Source organism: Lissotriton helveticus, chromosome 3_1 (genome assembly GCF_964261635.1).
Source record: "Lissotriton helveticus chromosome 3_1, aLisHel1.1, whole genome shotgun sequence".
In the NCBI taxonomy this organism is placed as follows: Eukaryota; Metazoa; Chordata; class Amphibia; order Caudata; family Salamandridae; genus Lissotriton; species Lissotriton helveticus.
The window spans coordinates 299682750-299700551 of record NC_136061.1 but is presented as its reverse complement, the minus strand read 5'-3'; the positions used below and the strand labels follow the sequence as shown (position 1 = coordinate 299700551).

Here is a 17802-nt window from a genome sequence, read left to right as displayed (position 1 = left end):
CTCCTCGTCTGCTTTTCTGCTCCCTCCAATTACTTCCATTGTAAATCCTCATTGCCTATTTACCCACATTTATCATGCAGTACTGAATGTGAAATTCTTAATTGAAGGCTTGCATTTGATACATGAAAGGTATATATTAATATGAAAAAGGTCCAATCTTAGTGACCATGAGAACTCAATCAAAGTCATTTTAGATACACTGTCTGCAAGGGAGGATGAAACAAAAATATTAACTACTGGTTTGATCACGATTGTTGTCTAAGAAGGGCATTGCAACATATTAGGGATGAAAGCAATTTTAGAACTGACGCAGATAAAACACATCTCTAAATAGTATACAAGCCTTTGTTAAAATATTATACATTGTTGCTTAAAAGGAAAAATAAATCTGCATTGCATTTTTACTGACCAAAGACGAGTGAAGTCATCAAGCAGAAAGACTGAAAGTTATTTTTGGAAGTAGTAGCTGATGGCTTCAAATTGTGTGGACACCAGTGTTTCACAGCTCACAAATCTGCAGTAAGAAATATATTTAAGCAAACTATATTTACAATTATCAGCGTTTACACAGGGGCTATAAAATCTCAACTTTCATGACATGAAACGTCATTCTGTAATGCTCAGTCCAGAAGAAATTAAGGATGCCATCTCGGTGACTAAGGCTACTATCTTCCCCCATCCCTCCCCTCTTGGTTTGGGGTACCCTGACTTTATCATTGTGTCATGTTACTCTACACACCCAGCATTGGCACTACCCATTTCTCAATACCCCATTTGTTTTGTGTGTCACTTTATCACTTTATCACTATTATGTACTATACTCTTTCAATACTCTGTCTTTGAGAACTGTCTCTCTTCATGACAGTCTTCATGTGGTCCCTTTCATTGTGGCCATTTGTTTTTTAGTACACACTGACTGGATTGCGGCAGTAGCAGCTGCATATCCCAGAACTTCACTTTTAGACCATAGCTATTAATAGGCATTGGAGAACAAGCTGTTGTTATGTAGCTGGTGCCTCTGCACTCCTTCGTGCCATCTTAATTTGTAACTACAAGATTCAGGGATAAGCTTATTTAAGTGTGTTACTATTTTGAGTAGTACCTTCCTTTTTGTGGAAAAACAAAAATACTTCTATCTGTGCTTTTGGAGAACTTTAAGCACTGCAGTCGTTGCAGCAGATAGCTCTCTACAGTGGACTCTCAGAAAGCTCATGCCTAAATTCTTTGAGAGGCTCATGATCATGCCATCTATTGCAGTACTTCCTGAGTAGTGTGCAGATGTACTGAAGCACCTCAAAAAGATCATTACCCTCTTCTGACGAACACAAAGCACATCAGAAGAAAGCGGATGGCTCACATCAGTGCTAGAACCTGCCTTGCACATACCTTCCTTGATGCAGTTGTACAGAATGTATAGGAAATGGGCCAAGAGAGATCAAGCTCATCCCTTTTGGTTCAAAATGATCACAATTTTCAGTGTACTTCGAACTCTGGGGCACATTTAAACAGATCCATAGATTTTCAGATTTTGAAATCAAACGTGTATTTGATTGCTCTGCGTATTCCTAGACTCCTATATTTTGCTGTTTTTCAAACATTTTTACCAGGGTTCTCCAACAAGTTTTGATTTCAGGCAACACCCTTCTGAGTTTCTCACTAATAGGCAGCTATCTATTTCTGTAAATTCTGCAAAGTATTGTATTGCAATTAACATAAATTCACTATGCGTAATGCAAACTCTATGCAGGTCTTGTACTTGAATCATCCACAAAGCAAGTATATTTGTGGCTTTTTCCGAGATCAGTCCCCCTCCCTCTTTTATCTCTGCAAGTCTGTCCTTGGCACAGAATCTTAAAGAATGGAACATTGGTATGGAACAGACATTATTTAGGACCTTCTTTGTCTAAGCATTTGGAATCGAGCTGCAAAACTACTAAAAGGGAGTTTTTTTTATTGTGTTTAGTCGTTTTTTATTGTGATGGGGTTGGCTTAATCACCTGTGGTTACAGCAGTGTTAGGCAAAGGGAGGAGTCCTGTTTCTGATGAGATGTCTAAAGCTGGAGAATCACAATTAAAGAAATCTTATGAAATATACCTTTCATGAGACAAGCAATGCAGCTGCTGTTATACCTGTTTATAATCTTGAAAACGAGGATAATTTGAAACCTTTATGGATTTCCCTTCTCTAGAAATGTCAGAATAATTCCTGTTTTTATGTTTTGAGCGAAACAAAACAGAACCATGAATATCTTGGTTGGTGTTAGAAATGGGATTTCCAGTTGGCTGAGGCTTGCACCAAAGCCAGGCAGAAACCACCACTCTAGTCAGGGCAAGGGAGTTACACGCCAAAGATAACCCCTGCTCACCCCCTAGGCAACGTGGTGCGAGCAGTAAGGCTTATCCCGGAGGCAATGTGAGTTAAGTGTTTTCGCACGCACCCCCAGCAACAACACCCAAGGCCCACCACAAAGGAAACTCCACACAAGATTATATATAAAAATAGCCTTTGTATTATACCAAACACATTAGATAAAAACACATACTTTACAATCTGCCAACTGCCACGGGCAGAATTTACAGGGGATGTATGTACAGGACAGGGCCACATGGACCACTGTCAGGAATAAGCACTTTTAGAACTAGGATACTTGTTAGAATTAGCACTTAGGACATAGAACAATAATAACTGTAGCACAAAATAGAAAATAGAGCACATAACCAGTAATCACTGGTAACAGGTAAGTACCAGCTACGCAACCCTAACCACCTTAGGACAATATTACGCAGGGAACCAGGGCCTCACTAGCAATACCTGTACTAGGAAGAACAACCACCTAAGTATCACTATACATTTAGGGGTATAGGCATGAAAGCATTACACATGATGCATAAAAACACATTCAGAGGTGCAGGAAGAACACATGATGCATAAAAACACATTCAGAGGTGCAGGAAGAACACATTTGCGCAGAAATCACATAGGCCACAACTTGTGACTGTCCCCAGGCCAACTGGCCTCTCTGGGACTGAAACGCCCTGTGTCCCAAAATGTCAGGGGGCCTAAACGGAGCAGCTGCCCACTAAGTGCTGGGCAGCTGTAGCAGGGAGCCTTGCAGGCTCTGGAGATAAAATGCCCCCGATGGAGCCTCGTGGGCTCAAACAACAATGCGGGCGGGGAGCCTCGGGGCTCTGAAGAAAGAATGCCCAGTATGGGGGGGAGCGACCCACTGCCTGCCGGGGCCGCTCTACCACCCAACAATGACCCCAAATCGTCGGAGTCCCTCTCTGGGGGACTCGAAATCACAAATGCCCTGTGAGCCTCTGGTGGGCTCTGAGAAGATGCTGCCAACTGCGTTGGAGTCCCGCTCGGGGGACTCGAAACATGCAAATGCCCCCTGAGCCTCTTGTCGTCTCGTCGACAGTCGCAACTGGGGCCTCAGAGGAGCCTCGCAGGCTCTAAGTACACAACTGACCCCGGAGCCCTTGTGGGCTCTGAACAAGAAATAATGCCCCCTTGGAGCCTCGTGGGCTCTGCACAACTGCGCTCAGATGAGGCGGCCAGCTCGGGGGACCCTTCCTAAAATGATGCCCCCAGCACTGCAAAGACGGAGCCCCACTCACCGGGCGGCTCTCGGGGTACTCCGATCCTCTCTTCTGGGCTGCGGGGCTCTTCCTCCACTCGGGGAGCCTCGCTGCTCTGGCGGCCGGTTCTCCTCTCGATGCTGGGCTCTCTGGTGGGAGACACACGCAGGGCTCACAACGCCGATGCGGGAGCCCTGCTTCCTGTCTCCTTCCTCCGGCCGGACTTCCTGCTCCTCGGCCGGCTTCAACAATGGCGGCCTCGCTGGGAAAGGAGCCGCGAGAGTTCTGGTTGCCGGGCGACCTTCCGGTGGGACTAGCATGTGATAGGCGGGGCAGCCAATGGCAGCGCGGCCCCGTGGACGAGGCTCCAGGTCGCGCTGCTGAGGGCAGCGCGGTGATTTCTTCGACGAAGTACGGGGTAGGCTCCAGTTACTCTTAAATATTAGAAACGGGGTTGGCACCCGTACAAAGCACACACAAAGTCCCTGGCAGGGTGGGCACCTGCCAGGGATATAAACCGGCAGGAACGGGGTCATAAAACTCGCCCAAATCGCGGGCCAAATGCAGGGTGGGCACCTCCTCTGGAAAAAGAGGCTCAAAGGGGGATCCCCACGCCGGGGAATCCCTCGAGGTAGGGAAGGGCAACTCGGGGCTGCAGGGACAATTAAAGCGCTCCCAGGCGCTAGGGTCCCCCTCCCAAGTGCAGGGGAAGTATAGCAAAGCAAAAAGTCCTTTAGGAAGGAAAAAGCAAGGGGGAGGGGGCAAGGCTGGGCCCATGGGCCATCTCACTGGGCCCTCCAGGCAGGAAGGCAGTCCTAGTGGCGGTCCTCCTGGGGCCTAGCAGCAGCAGGCCCCCCTCCAGTCAGGATCAGGAACAAAGAACATTTTGCAAGGGGACACAGCCCATTTTTATACAGTAAATCCCTTTGTCTACAAGGGTGCAGGCAAGGGGCGAACCAGATACACTTTGTTTTGCACTTTGTGAGCACTTTGTTTTGCTCAGCCCCTCTGCCTATTCAAAGGATGGGTAGGGTCATCAGTCGCACCACAGGGGGGCGGAACCAGCATTGTGTGGGGGAAAGCCCAGCTCTATTCAGGTCCCAGGTGCACTCCTCCCCAGCCATCAACATGCAGATCTCCCATTCACCACCGGGGCACACCCATCCTGACTCCTGGAGCCTGGCACACCAGCCAATCACAAGCCAGCACATTCACTGCACAGGCACACCAACTTCTAGAAGTGGCACTTCCACACTAGACACATTCACACATCATCGCGCAGCATGTAATCACACAAGTCCGCACATACCAAACATCGAGCCTGCACTCCCCACACATCAGGAACTAACATGGACACATACATTCCCCATGCATTCCTATGGGAGGGCAGGCCAACCTTACCACACGCATGCACTTTACCCTGGGACACAGTGGTAAAGTGCGCAGAAACCAAAAATCACTATCACCAGGTCACAATGAAAAGCAAAAAGTTCTGGGGTGAACCTGCCAGAAGGGCCAAGTCCAACAGTTGGTCTTCATGGAACGACTGGGCATTCTTGTCTATACATCGCTTAACTTCACAGAACTATTCAAGACAAGGTAGTGTGTTTGCATTTTTTGGTGAAGATGTGTTTTCACAACCACTGATGATTGTCTGGACAAATGAAAGACAGAAGATGTTAAAGGAACATCCTTGAGTGGCATGTCTCCCACTCCCTTTATCAAGTTCTTTCCAAAATTCAGACTTTTCAAACCCAAGCAACTTTCAATAAGGAAACTTTCTGCTACAAATAAATTTCATGTATTTCTTACAAACCAATTTTGCAGCACTGTTGCAGCTTCCATTCACCAAGATACTTGCTTTCATAATCCCATAAGGAGAGAGCACCATGAATAGCTGATATTTACTGTAAAACATCAACACTAGTACTACATTTGGCTTCAAGAAGTTTATGCTTTTTTCCTTCTTAGGCAATTGCTCGATAAGAGTTCAGTGTCTAGTTGAGTCTGGTGAGTGGTTTCCAATATGTGACAATGTACCCAGTCCCGGTTAGTCAGTCAATAAAAAATATCCCTGATTTTCCATGTTTGCACTGTATGCAAAGAAGTCACTATGGCGTTTCCAAAGACTTCTGACCTCATGACTACATAATTAAGTCCTCACAAATTCCAGCAAGCAACCTTGTACTTTATTCCCTTTGGTTGTGAAGTTATTAAGCAAGGCTTTTGAAAGGTTCTCATTTTCAGACAACTTTGATCATCCATTTTCCACATTACGGCTGGGTGTTCGCTGTGAGAAACATCAGATCACTTGCATTCAAATATCTCAGGATTATCCACACCAGCCACTAGACTTCAATGACGTTTTTTGTTTCACATTTTACCTTTGCTCAAGGGCAAAGTTGTTCAAGTTGTATCCAACATTACTGCTGCTATCTTCGAGGTGATCACTTAGAGGGGTATGGGGGAGCACTCTGTTTTAGTCACTTTCCCAGTTTGTATCTTCGATTTTAGAACTCATCCCTCCACATTCTTCCAGTTGTATCCCATCAAGAAGGAATGGAAAATTCAGAATCAGAGATCCAAGCAGACTCTTATCTTGTCTTGAGAGATGAGAAATCAACCCAAGACGAAAAAAAATAGTTTCCAAAATCATCAGGTGCTCTTGTCAACTGTATCTCTTTGCCATGTAGATCAACTGTTATTGTCCTAGGTTTGTCTCATGTTTAGCAATAGTAGTAGGGTGGGTCTTTAAAGGATAAACACCCATTTCAGTTGTCAGATATATACTTACATGTTTTCTTTTCTCTTTATATACCACCATATCTTACAGAAACGTCTAGCATTTCCAGCGGCTTAGATATTGGTTTTATAGCCCCTTTACGGCTTGTCCGATTTTGTTTATAAGATCTTGTAAACCTGTCACACAACAGCTTTCATGCCCTAGACCTCAGCTCAGGAGGGACTGATTTTTTTTACCCCATCCAAAAGTTTCGGAATTTGAGAGCCTGGTTCATAAACCACTAGTTTGTGCACATCTCGTTATCACATATGAAAGTATTCGCCACTATTGTGCAGAGTTTAGCAGATGGGATACTGCATCACAAAAGCGGTGGATGTCAGTCCTTTGTATTACAAGTGCTTTTCTTTGTACACTTTGGCACTTGTAATACGGTGGATGGGATATCTGGCAAGTTTTCACTGAGTATCCCATCCATCAACTATAAATAAGGGTTTTATTGTATGTGTGGTATTTATTATTGTGAAGCACACCTTCACCAAAGCTTCATTTCGGTAAGGGAAAGAAAAAATTGAGACTAAGTTGCAGGTTAAAAAGATAGTTTTTTAATAGCTTTCAAAAATAGAGGGATAAGTTAAAAAGGATGTCTTAGGGGTGCTTGTTCCTTTTCTTGTCTGCTGACTATGGAGAAAACTCTGCCTCCAAACGATGTTCTCCTGGTGTTTGGAATATTGGGTACATGCAGACCTTTAGATTTTAGATCCGGCTGACATGTTTAAGGTGAATTTGCAGCCGGGAACTGAGGAGCTGTGCCACGGAGTATATGGTGAAGAATTACTTTGCAGTAGGTTAAGAACTGGAGAGATTCAATGATGATGAGGGCAATCTGTGATGAGTGAGCAGCAGCATTTTAGATGAGTTGAACATGTTTCAAAGATGTTTCCAGAAATGTCCAGCTGACAGACATTACCATAATACAGTTAGGAAAGTGCCAAAACTTGCATGATGGGAACATATTTTTTTATTCCAATGTAAGGATGGATCGGTTTTAACAATTTTAATTACTTGTTCCAGTTCAAAATAACTTTATTCGGTTCCAACAACCATAAAAGTTTGACAAATAAACTTTACAGTTTAAAAGTGTATAACACATTTGTAAGACCACACAGTTAAAATGAGGAAAGAAAGAAAATTCATAAATTCTGACAGTTAAAAATACAATACAAAAGAGAAGTGGTTTAGGCAGCAAAATATTTCACAGATCATAAAATTCCATAGTATAAATTTGAACTATGTGCAAAAAGATAAAACGATTAATATATGTGCAAGGACGCATTTCCCTTAAAAGTGGAGCTAAAAAATCTCCCCTTGCCTCTTTACATAGGGGGCAGAATAGGATAAATGCATGGTGCTCTGAGCTGCCAAGTTATCACACGGGCAGGGCATGAGTTTTTCGGCCCACCCTGATTGACATGGGAATGCCAGTAGAAAGTGCAGAGTGCATAAGCGAAATCTAGTTAAAAGAAATCTGGTGTGTACATTGGTGGTGAAGTTTAGATAAAATTGCGGTTGGACGGGGAGCGACCGTGAGAGGCCCATCTCCTCGTGTTGTGGGTAGCTCCTACTGGCCCTGGAGTGATGTGCCTCTTTGATGATGACTTTCGCGTTTGTGAGAATACTTTCAAGATTTTCATTGAAATGCCCCAAGCCTATCTCATGAAATGTATTTCTCATGAATCGGAGCCATGGAATCGATAGGGCGGTATCCAGATTAATACAATCTTTAATTACATCCCTTGAGAACATTAATTCATCATATTTGCCCATAGGAGCCGAAGGGCAATACCTAGGCGATCCTTTATGAATTCCAACCCCAGCTCTTGATGACAGAAGAGTGTGGGAGTGCTATTCGAGGTCATCAATAACCTTTTTATAAATTGATTTTCCAAAACTTAAATTTGGCGGTTTTTATGGTGACCCCACACCCCTGCCCAATAAGTTACCACAGACAAACATGTAGGTTTGTAAAGAGTAACTAGCTCTTTCAGAGGCTTGTGACCTAGTTTGCATGCAAAGCGAAAAAGCCACTCCACAGCCCTACTTGTGTGTTGCACCCTTGCTATTATGAGTGGTTCCCAGTTCATCACGTTATTAAATAAGTTCCCTAAGTAAGTATATTTGTTCAGCTTATCTATTCTATTGCCCCTTACAGCAAAGTTTCTAGTTTTTGTCGATTTGGGGCCACACACCATGATATGATTTAATAAAATTAACTTTTAGGTCTAGCGACAACATAAAACCGGTAAAAGCATCAAGCAATTTTTGAAGGCTTTTCGCTGTCACTGCCATTAACACTGCGTCGTCCGCATAAGATAGCAGTGGGACTGGATTGCCACCAATTTGGGGAAAATCAATCTCATTAGCTTATAAACAGGCTTCTAATTTTAATTACTAGAAACAAGTCCTGGACACACTGGAAACTTGCAATTCCGACAGGTCGACATCAAGATAGATGCCCAGAATATAGACAACCTGGGCAGGCACTGGTTAAGTACCCATTATGTCTGACCAAATTGAAGGCTGCAATTTCTGAGCATCTTTTCTGGTGATAAGTAACTTGTTTTTGAGGGACTGCCTGCGATGAATTACTGTGAAGGTGTGGGCCAATTTAGGATGCAGTGGCATAGAATTGACGGGAGACTTTGGATGGTGCAGCCTAAATGAAAGTGGTCTGTCGGCAAACATGTAGCATGGCACGTCTAAAACATTGAAAAGAGATAAGTGGCTATATGGATAATGAAAAGATGAGTTTATATATGCATGCCCCGGGGAGCTCCACAAGATGTCAACTCCAAATCCGAATTGAAAGAGGAAAGGAATATAGTTTGTGAGCATGAGCTGAGAAATCACTTGAACCGTCATACTACAAGCTGGTCACAGTCCATGTTCTTTAGTCTAAAGAGGAGGCTGGAGTTGTCAATGGTATTGAATGCTGCCAAGAAATCAAATGAAACTGGAGCGACAAAGATCATCTAGAGCAGATAACATCACCAACTCCGCGCTGCAGCCAGCTATTAACTTGTACAGGTTGAAAGGTGTTGTTTCAATTCCACAAAAGTCTACAGCTGCTTAAATATTAGTATCTGATAGAGGCTTCTAGCTGCAGATTCCTTACCTTATAATAATCCCCATGCATCAGACTGGATTTGGAAACTTTTTCGTGAGCAGTACCCCTGCGCACTGGTAGGTGGCATCATTTGCACTGGAAGTGACGTGCTTTGTGCCTATATAGGCCCCACCCCATTGCACTGATGTTAGTTACATTCTGTCTGCACTAGTCAGTGCAGATCCAGAGAAGAGCTATCCCCAGTCACTTTTTGACTGACCTTTTTTCAACTTTTTTGTTGAAGATTTTGCGACTTTGTCTCCTGGTGTGGCAGCGATGTCCACAAACAAGGCTGGTTTCAAGTCGTGTGGCACCTATCACCAGCAAATGTCGGTGAGAGATCCACACCTTGTATGCTTATGTGCTTCGAGCATGACCATGACACTAAGACCTGCATTGCTTGTCACCTTTGCTCACTGTGCCCCTGGATTCAAGCTAGCCTGGCTGATGAGGGATAATACCCCGAAACTGGTCCCAGGATGCTTGTTTCCAGTCCAAGGAGGACCTGGCCTGGCAGTTCAGGCTGGACTGTTCCAATGAGGAACAAGGTCAAGACTGATCTGCATCTGGCTGGGCCCAAACTTAGGTGGCCTTTTGAGCAAAAGAACAATGATTTAAACCCAGACCTGTGACATGGAGTGATTGGTTCAAAAGTTTCAGCACCCAATTCACTTTCCGGAACAGGTTAGGAATAAGCCCAACATTCATCAAACAAATTCAAGTCTTATATGCGGAACCCACGGCCAGACTCCGCTTAAATGGACAGATTTCTTCCCTTTTCTGGATCATGCGGGGTACTCTGCAGGGATGCCTCTTTTGTCCCTGCTTTTCGATATTGCCATGGAGCCTTTGGCTGGCAGAATCCGGCAACATCATGCAGCTAGAGAATTGGGATTCTCCTCGAGGGGCTTAATTATCTCACTCTACGCTGATGATATTACCTTATACATAAATAAAAATAACCCAAGAGAAAACTTGCACCACGTGCTACGTGAGATCCTGAAATTTGGGGGACTATCAGGCGTCCATATTAACTGGGTCAAATCGGTACTATTCCCGCTCACAGATGACATGGCATTGTTCACTACAGAATACCCTCTCAAATGGGCAGACGGCCCAGGGCGCTACATGGGGATCTGACTGAGCCGAAATACGCAGGAGCTATGGAGGACGAATTATGGACGGGCAGTGGAATGGCTGGAGGGCAAAATAGAAGTCTGGTCGAAACTCCCGCTCTCCCTTGCCAACAGGATTGCCATAGCAATAGCAAAAATTATAATATTACCTACATTTCTGTATATGTTTATTAACAGCCCTCTTCCCCTCACACAAGCTTTCTTTACAAATATGCACTCCCTCATGATTTTGCTGGTCTGGGCTGGGAAGCAAACCCGGTGACATTGGAATTACTTACTCTCCCACAGGCTCAGGGGGCACTGGGGGCCCCGATATCACGCTATACGCCTACTGCACTCAAGCTCAATTTACACACTACTGGCTGCACCTCACCCCCTTTCGGCCACACATAGCAGTAGAAACAGACCGGGCAGTGCCCACTCCCCTCTCGGTGGCCCTGTATCTGCCACATAGACGTCCCATAGATGAATACTATTGAAACAATGCACTGGGCATGGAGAGGGTTGACCAACAGAGCGAAACTGAAGCTATTATATGGCCCCTCCATGCCCTTGGCATATAATCCTCAGATCCCCATATTGGAGGACTGAGGCACAGTAGAGCTGCTGCGACAGCTGGGCGTCAACAGATTTGCTGACCTTTACCCGACTGACAGCTTCTGTGACTGACAGCTTCTGTGCCCCGCCTGGCCCACTAGAGGGAACAGCGGTGCGGTTCTCCGAACTATATATGTACCATTGCATTAGAGCTTCATGTCGCCAGATACACAACACCTTTCCCAGCCCTCCACCCACACTGCATGCCCTCGAACACATACTAACGGGACCATCACCACAGAAGCTCATTACAAGGCTCTATAACATAACGCAATGCTCGGCGCCGATAATGATGCCGAAAGTGCTACACGACTGGAACACAGAGCTGCACCCTCAGCTCACTGATTAACAATGGACGTTCTGGTGTGGGCAGCTGACGTTGTTATCTCCTAACTATAAGCTACGTTTAATTCATTTCAAATTCTTACATCGATTTTATACGACACCTACTCAGCTGCATCTCATGGGTATCCAGCCTGATGACAGGTGTTGGAGATGCAACACTAAATCTGCGACATTTCTGCATTTAGCCTGGTACTGCCCTCCTATAGCCAAATACTGGACTGACATCCACGCTACTCTAGGCCATGCCATGCCAATCTATGCCATTCCACTCCACACCGCTCCAGGCCACTCCACTCTATGCCACTCTACTCCATGCCACTCTACTCAACTCCAGGCCAATCTACGCCACTCTACGCCAGTCTATGCACTCCGTTCAACTCTGTGCCACTCCATTCTACTTCACTCTACTGCGCCACTCTACTCTACACCACTCTACACCACTCTACGCAACTCCATGCCACTCCACTTTGCGCCATGCTACTCTACTCCATGCCACTCTACTCTATGCCTCTCTATGCTGCTCTATACCGCTCTACGCCTCTCTAATTTACGCTATTCACTCTGCACCATTCCACTCCACTCGACACACGTACTCTATGCCATTCCACTCCACGCTATACCAGTCTACTCTGCGCCACACTGCTCTATGCCACTCTACTCCACACTACTCCATTTCATGCCACTCTAGGTCACACCACCATCACTCGATGCCACTATACTCTATGCAGCTATACTCTGTGCCACTCTACTCTGCACCACTCTTCCAAACGTCACTGCACTCTATACCAGTCTACACCACTCTATGCCACTCTGCGCTACTCTTTTCTACGACACTGCACTCTATGCCACTCCACGTGATTCCACTCCAATCTACACTATTCCACTCCACTCTACACCATTCTATGCCACTCCACTACACACAATGCCACACTACTGTACACTACTCTACGCCACTCTACTCAACCATCCTACTTCACTCCATGCCACTCTACTCTTTTAGCACTCTATGCCGCTCCACTCTCCTCTGCACCACAACACAAATTATTAGCCATAGTGAACAGCAGCCACACTATGTATAAATGGCAAAAGACATCGGCAAAGCCAATAGCTTTCACATAGACGACACCTATTGGTTTTACCAATGATTGCTGCCTTGAGGGGCTGCAATTGAGTTTTTGTACCCTTAATTGAGTGTACCACTCAAAAAGGCAATTTTACATTTTCTACTGACTTTTATCAGGTACTTTACTGATGAAGAAATAATACAGAATTCTTGCAAACCTTTCAGCAGCAGCGACCTTTCTCAACAGATATGATATTTTCACACAAAAAAATGCGGAATCGTTTTAACTGCTTCTTGCATCTACATCCTGCCATCGCACATCCAGTTCATCAACGGGATTTGTACCAACGCTTTTTTGCTGCGTTGCTCTTTCTGAATTTTATCAAATTTCATTCTGGTTGAAATCATTTCTCCTAGAAGATTGGGCAAATTTCAATAGCTATGTTGTCTTCCACAGAGAAAGAGTGGTCTTTCAAACTGTTCCTTCATTCATTCCGAACGTTCCAATGAAATTTCATTTAAAGAGTTAAATAATGTTATATGTGTTCCAAAGAAAACAGTACATTTGGACATTTACAATGCTTCGCATTTTTTCTTGGAAATCTAAAACTATTTTCAGGTTTTGGAACATATTGTCGTGGATTTTTCCCAAGGAAACCTAGAAGTAAATTAAACTATTGTGGTTGGATAGTCTACATTTGGAAATTATATAAGTAACGTAGTTCAGGCACCTGAGAAACTGACCATTTTATTTGAGTAAAACCTGCTTTGTCACCTTTCTTAAAATCTGTACCCACTGCAGGCATTTATATAAAATAAAAACCTTGAGCTTGTTCTTTAAATGATGCATCAATTGGCATGTAAACTCTGCATAACCTGTTAGCAAATCTAATTCAGAGTGACTGTCCTGGATATTCTAGTACGTTTGTCCTTTGCTTTCCCTCTTCAAACATCCAGTCACAGACCCTTATCATGCCCATTAGAACACGGAGAACAGAGTGGGGGAGGGTGATGATGAACAGGTTGGGTGGGGTTGTGCATAGGTGAGCAAAAGGAAACTTAACTTACACCATGTCTCTTTCAGAACTTTAAACGGTGTGTTCTTGAGAAAATTAATAAAGAGATTTAAATCATAAAAGGTGGAGCTTTGGAGGAGAAGGATGAAGAGTTCAGAAATTACCATTAACATGATTTTTCGTGTCTGCCGATTCCTGTTCAGTAATATTTCTAGTTATGTTCAGGTCATGGGTATTTTTAAGATACTCCTGTAATTCCTGGATCCTACCACATGCATAATGAATTGAAATGACATTTCTCTACATAACTATTATGTTTTCTACAACGGTTGAATATTTATTTAAATGTTATTGCACAGTGTAAATGACGTCTTGTTAGAGGTCACAAAGGAGTCTTTTATCAAACGTGCAATTGTACATTCGCGTTTTTACGTGGAATTGCGCAGGAGGGTTGCACCTTCAGGTAATTTTTTGTCTACTTCACATTTAGTCATTATGTAAATAATAGATTGTTTGAGCTGTGTTTGCTTTTTTTCCCTTTAATAAATTTGAATAAATTTACATGAAATAGTGTATTTTGTCATCTTTAAGCCCTTAGCCGGTGGGAATTTCTGATTGCTTCAGAATACCTGTTTGATGATCTTGGTTACTGTACTCTAGGGCTGTAAGCAGTTGTCCTCTCAAGGGACTCCCCGTTTAAAATTTTGCAAGAGGATGAGACAATTAAAAAAGGGAAATTACTATTCTTTTTCTTTCTGTGTTTAATGCTCTACCACGACATTTTTACTCTTTTTCTCTGATGCTTTATTACTCCATTCATTCATCGACCCCGCTGTAAACCCTAGTTATCCTTACATTGAAAATGAATCCCTTAAAAGTTAGAAGCTCATTCTATCTTATTTCGTTACAGGTGCGGGGGAGAACTTGGAAAACACGATGGCTGCCTTTCACCAGTGAGTACAGAACATATATTTAAAAAAAAAAATAAAAAAATAATATATATATATATATATATATATATATATATATATATATATATATATATATATATATATATATATATATATATATATATATATATATATATATATATATATATATATATATATATATATATATATATATATATATATATATATATATATATATATATATATATATATATACTGTGCTGTGCTGTGCTGTGTCAAGTCAGCCATACCAACTAGGTTTGAATGTTAGCTGTCGTACGGACCACTGTACGGACCACTGGACTTATGTGGCGATGGATGGCCACATTGTAGGTCAGGGTTGATAAACTTATGTGGCAAGAAACGCAAAATTATATGGCACAAACTATGACCGTTTATTTCACTATTTTTTAACACTTATGAATACTGTCAGGGCAAAGTTTATTTATTTGTTTGTGTATTTATATAGCGCGGTCCTGTCACCCCAAGGGCATCCTGGCGCTTGAATCAATATAGCCACCACATATGCTGCTCAGACAGACCTGGGGAAAAGATGAGTTTTCAGGGCTTTTCTGAACGGGAGAAAGTCCCTCTGGCTTCTTAGGGCCGGTGGTAGAGAGTTCCAGAGCTTGGCCGCTGCCACACTAAACGAACGGCCACCCATCCTCACTCTCTGGAATCTCGGTACCACGAGCAAATGAGCCGAAGAAGAGCGTAAGGACCGCGAAGGAGAGTACCAAACAAACATATTCCGCAATGGAACCGGGCCTTGTCCGTGAACCGCCCTGAACACTAAGCATGCAGCCTTGTAACAAACGCGAGGGTGCACCGGCAGCCAGTGTAGATCACGTAAGGCTGCTATTGAGGAACTGTGCGTAGGGCGGGAAAGAGCCAGCTTGGCGGCCAAGTTCTGCACCCTTTGCAACTTCCCCAGCAGTGTTTTTGGTGCCTCCAGAAGTAGCGCATTACAATAGTCAAGACGACTCAAGATGGTACCACGCACTACTTCGGGCCTGGCCTGCTCGGGAAGGAGGGGCAGGACTTTACGCAGCATGCGAAGCAGCATCATGCACGTGGATGTAGTCTTATTCACGTACGTATCCAGCTGCAGGTTGGGGCCGAAGATCACCCCCAAGTTGCGTGCCGACTCAGCAGCTGACACAGTCTCGGGGAAGGCCGGGGGCCAGTAATTCTCCGGGAGTTCATGAGGGATCCGGTCCATGGAACAATATAACACCTCGGTCTTTGTGCTATTGAACTGCAAGGAGTTGGCCCGAAGCCAATCCGCTGTGGCCGACATACAGCGATGAAAAGCCTCCAGCGGGATCGCATCCTTCCCTTCCAGTGAAAAGACCAGCTGGGTGTCATCCGCATAATTAAATGCGGAGATATCAAATGATTTAATTAATTGGACCAGAGGGCGGAGGTAAAGATTGAAAAGTATAGGGCTGATGGCCGAGCCCTGAGGGACCCCCTGCCCTACTCTCCGCACCTCCGAGCTGAAAGGAGGCAACGCCACCACCTGCTGCCGGTTGTTCAAATAGGAGACCAGCCAGTCCCTTGCACCTGCCGTGACCCCGCACTCCTCCAGTCTCCTGATGAGGATACGATGGCAGACCGTGTCGAACGCGGCCGACACGTTGCAAAGTTGCACCTCATTAATACGAGTTTAACAACCGAATACAGCATAAGAAACTGAAATGTCAACAGTTAATTTTTCGAAAAGGTTTGCTATTCTGCAGAACCACTTTTTGGTCATTTTTTAAGCAACTTTGATCCATTTGATCTAGAAACAAAAAGCTAAGCCTGGAAATTATGACGCAGACAGTGGACTGTGTAACAAATTAAGCAAATCAATAAATATGCGGATAACGCCACAAGTGTAGAGTCACATTATTCCAGCGGTAGTTGCTATTGTCTTTTGCCGTCTTTACCGCTCTTTTTATTATTTGTGGTGTCCTGTTGCATTCTGCTTTCGTAGTAGGACAGCAGATATAGGTGGTTCATCTGGCGATGACATGGAACTGGCATTTATAGTTAATCAGAGCCCATATGGTTCACTATTTCTTTCTCACCCTTATACTCTCGCACCTGGATAGTGGCAATATCCTACTCCATGGTCTTTCAGACTCCAATCTGGTCGCCCATAATGGCATGGTTCTTGCAGCTGAGCCTGTAGAAATATAACCACATCACCCCACACCCTAATGGAAGTCCACTGTCTGCCTATTTCATTATGCACTTTTCTTCAAAACCAGCGAAACCATCTACAAAGCCATCGCTAGCCTGCATCCCTGCAGGTCTGGTTAACTAGCTCAGCATCTCTGTTGGCTCTCAATACACTCACAGCAAGGACACCATCAGACTGGAGACAAAGAGATGCAAAAAAAAGAAAAAATCAAGCAACATGCCTTCTCCACCTCTGCACCCATGACCTGGACCAACAGCTGCATATCTATCAGGACTTCCTCAAACTTTCTTCAGTTTAGAAAGAGCTGAAGACACATCTCTTACAATAACACTACAATATCATGCATTAACAGTCCACTTTCACAGTTAGAAACCAGCTTAACTCTCCAGTCACACGTTGACTGTGACTGGCTTGTATCCCGTACAGCACTCTTCTTCAGCTATGTGAAGGCTATATAAATCTTTGCCCCAAACTCAGTGGCGACAGCTTTTTTCTTAATTTCGCATTTGCCGTAATTTTTAACCAATTGTCTTTTCACTCTTCATTTTTCAACAGATTTTCGTCATTCATTGTCATATTCTTAAATCATTTTACTCCTCCTGCAAGATTGTGCAATTTTCAAAGTTTCTCATGTTATGTCCGGCCATCCGAACCTTTCTCCAATAACACGTACTGAGGCAAAGTTCATTAAAACGCAGTTTATTTAACCCAAAGCATTTCAGACCACTGGGGTCCTTCGTCAGGGGTAACTGTAACAACGATAAAACATGTTTTTCAGTAAATCAGCAATGTGTATACTCATTATTAAACATTTTCATTTCATGAAACACATATTTCTTCCATTGCTTACCCTAAGCTATCTGACTCATTTCAAATCAAGTAAACCTGAATCCTTCGATACCTGCACTCACCCCTCCCTCTATATTTTCCATTACATTCCCCATTCCCTCCTTTTCCAACCCGTCGTTAGCACATTCTCCCCACCCTCAAGATGAAGCCTCTGTTTCTCCACTTCC

At 43.9% G+C, this 17802-nt stretch overlaps 1 protein-coding gene across 1 annotated transcript in view; it reads left to right on the top strand.

Moving 5' to 3' along the window:
- The window catches only part of GDPD1 (glycerophosphodiester phosphodiesterase domain containing 1), a 400155-nt gene that overhangs the window by 123034 nt on the left and 259319 nt on the right, over window positions 1-17802 (top strand). The window contains exon 2 of the mRNA XM_078679844.1: window positions 14556-14598. Coding sequence (XP_078535970.1) covers window positions 14556-14598 — 43 coding nt within the window. The remainder of the gene's footprint in view (window positions 1-14555; window positions 14599-17802) is intronic.